Here is a 3,336-nt window from a genome sequence, read left to right as displayed (position 1 = left end):
ACACACACACACACATATACACAGTCTGTAAGTAAATAAACATTAAGTACTTAAAACAACATGCAGCAACTGTGGTAAAACAGACCAGGCCAGTTTGCGCATCTGCTGAGCCATGGAGCTCAAAGCAGTTTCAACGAGTAAAACAATCCACACACAGAGGGGCTCCAGCGACTGTTATGATTTTTTTCTCGCAGGACGAGAAGCTCAAACGTTGCTGATTTCGAAGATCTCTCTAATGGGTTTAACTCCTACACACAATTAAAAAAATATTAATTAAAATAATAATAAAAACCCTCAAAACATCAATTTTCCATACTTTGAATCTTCAGGGCCCATGTGCTTTGCATGTAGGAACATGCATGTACAAAAAAAATTAACTTGCAAAAATTAAAAGATATAAATGGAAAAAAACATGCATATGAAATGTCTGAATTAAGGGGCTGCATTAAATTAATTTTAGTAAAACTTTAATAAAGTAACTTTAAAAAGTCATTTAAAACTTTGTGCAGTGCTTACAAGATATCAATGTATTTGATGTATAAATGTTTCAAAACATTTCTAAATGACTGTAAATTAACTAAATATATGTTAAGCGTTATACAATGTAATAATGTTTAACTATATTTAACTGTATAGGAAATATATATTTTGAAGTTGTTATAAAGTGTTTCCCAACTTCTAAACAGCTAACTATTTATTTTCCTTTTTTTTTCTTCCTTACTCAGTTTAAGCATGAGAACAGTACAAATGAAAAAACAATATAATTTGTAATTTACGATGCGGTTTTTTTATGTTTTCAATTTTATGCATTTATAGCACCATTTTATGTTTTCGCGTCGCCCCTCTGGTCTCACATGCTAAGTTTTCAAGTTTTTGCTCATCTTTTACAAAGCCAACCGAGAGACTCCTTAATTAAACTATTCCCCCCGAGATGAAAAACACATGTGCACTATTCCTGTGCCCCTGTTTACGCTCATAACTCAGCAGCTGTGACTCAAAACCTTTTGAGCTGCCTACCAAGACGAGCCTATGATGCCCAAACAAATGCTGTCAGGGTGGGCAGCTCAGCTCATTAGGGTTTGAGACCCAGCCAGTATTCCACAAAAACGCTCCACACACAAAGTGCAAAACAAGACACATCATCATGTTAGTCAACTAATAAGACAATCAACTTTTGGTTACGATATACGTTGAGTTCGAAGTACAATATGAATTATTTTGCGAATGCAAAATTAAACAATAAGCTTTCTTTATTATTCTGTCGAGTCAAGCTTCAGTGGCGTCTCGAGCCATTATTCAGGTTAAGTAAACATGTTGGACGCTCCCTTGAACGTTTTATGAGCAGCAATCAGGGAGATTTTATGAGCGTCTAGGAAACCCCCGCTTAAAAATCTATTAACTCTCTCGACACAACTCTGATTTGATCAATATGACAGGCGCAAAGAGCCACCGGGCCGTCGGGATTTTAGGCAGGCCGGTGGCGGATACTCAGTTAGCCTCTCAGGGGAAAAGAAGAAAAGATGGACACGCCGAGAGAGAGTGGTTCTTGCTAAAAACATAGAGTAACAGTAGCAGTTCTACCTATTTCAAATTTTTAAAAGTAACGTTACTGAACGGAGAATTAGGCCCGCGTCAAGACCACACGTTAAAATTATGTAACCGAAATCGTAGTTAAGAAACCTAAGAGATCATTCAAATTTACGATATTTCGCATAAACATTTAACGAAGTCGTACTAGCATAAAAGTGTTGTCGAATCCCCCTCAACAAGGGATTTTGTGAGTTGATGAGAAGCGGCGGTGGAGTATGACGGCTGTGTGTTAACGTATATCCCCGGGAGAGTGCGCGCTTGCACGGTCACTTCAGGCTCGAGCTCAACGAGAGCTTCATGTCATCATACCGGTAGAGCGAGCCGTGATACGAGTAGCGGAGATTTGCAGACCGGACTTTTTTATGAACAATACAAGTCCAGCTAGTAATATCACTAATCTGAGAGCGTCGACTACATTTCATGCTCTTTCTAGCGGCTTTTAAACACGCGCTCGTGCACTTACTTGGGATTTTGTGAATTCCACACGACAGACTCCAGTGATTTGGCTGCGGGTAACGCGTATCGGCACATGGCTGTCAGAATCCAGAGGTAATATTTCCACGAGCCGTCACTTCCAGCCATCTTACACTGTTCTCGGAGAGACACAAGCCAGCAAGAAGATAAGATCCTTTCGATCGAGTGTACTCCGGGTTACCGAACCACATGCAACAGAGTAGGTTAGGCGTCCAGGCGGAGGGGCTCCATTGCTCAACTTCCAAATCCAAATTTTCTAGCGTTGCCTGGAGGAAAAAAAGGTGCCGCACAACGTTGCACAGGCGGCTTCTGGGCCAACGTTTCTCTATTAACAAAATCGCTGCTACCTTGCACTTAGGTAGACGGCAGCGCCTGACTCTTTTATTCTACTCATCTATTGGTTGAGCTAACGTTAGTAGGTTAGCCTCACAAAAGGTCAGATCACGCTAGATAGGGGGTGAGTGATATGCACACAGGTATAAGGACCATCAATCCCGTGTTGGGATTCGGGTTGGTGCACAAATCCGGTCCTGATCATGTGTCAGATTTCAAATTAGACTCCTTTTGCTTTTGATCCAAGATCATAGAGCTGCGCTTTAGATATGCAACAGTTCTTGTCCAAAATTTATCGCCTTATATCCATGTTCAAAGAGTCCAGTCACAGGACTGCCAAACATGTCTGTCCATTTCCATTTGGATTCTCTTTTGAAAAAGAACCATGAAAAGTAAACTCCCGAGTCTTGCTGCTTCTGATATTGTATTATCTGGCGTTTTAGTGCATGCTGATAGACGGGATATCAGCTACTGTCCGCTCCTGGCTCGCGTGCAGAAAGGTGCACACAGTTTCTTCTCAAGGATATAAACAGATGGGGAAACTCCAGCAGTTCGGCGCTTCCTCTGCGAGTTAATGACGCGTCTTTTAGCCTTGGATCTTGTTTGGAGTTGTTCGGCGCTCAACCGTGGATCCGGTGCGTCCGCAGTCAGTCCCGCAAACCGTTCACAGCGCAGTGGCTCGCGATCCATCACCTCCACTCCCACCGACCTGCTAAACCCCGCCCTATTCCGAAACGGACCAATCGGAGCGCACGTTTAGGGCAACGTCGCAACATGGTGTCCATCTCTGTACAGCGAGTTTCAGAGAAGTTCAGCTGCAAGACTGATTTATTTACAGAAACGGACAGTGAGTCTAGTCTTTCTCCTTAAAGATAAGACGTTCAAAAGCGTTTGAGTTTAAGAAACTGACTGTCTTGAATTTTTTGCAGACAAATATGC

General features: G+C 41.8%; 1 protein-coding gene across 2 annotated transcripts in view; it reads right to left on the bottom strand.

The window, feature by feature from the left end:
* efnb1 (ephrin-B1) overlaps positions 1-3,065 on the bottom strand; it is a 42,772-nt gene extending 39,707 nt beyond the window's left edge. For both annotated transcript variants that reach the window (XM_016229205.1, XM_016229204.1), the window contains exon 1: positions 2,054-3,065. In XM_016229205.1, the coding sequence (XP_016084691.1) occupies positions 2,054-2,172 (119 nt within the window). In that variant the 5' untranslated portion in view covers positions 2,173-3,065. The remainder of the gene's footprint in view (positions 1-2,053) is intronic.
* Positions 3,066-3,336: the final 271 nt, after the last annotated feature.

The sequence above is a fragment of the Sinocyclocheilus grahami genome, unplaced genomic scaffold (assembly GCF_001515645.1).
Source record: "Sinocyclocheilus grahami isolate Dianchi unplaced genomic scaffold, SAMN03320097.WGS_v1.1 scaffold348.1, whole genome shotgun sequence".
In the NCBI taxonomy this organism is placed as follows: domain Eukaryota; kingdom Metazoa; phylum Chordata; class Actinopteri; order Cypriniformes; family Cyprinidae; genus Sinocyclocheilus; species Sinocyclocheilus grahami.
This window is presented reverse-complemented; position numbering and strand designations above follow the sequence as displayed.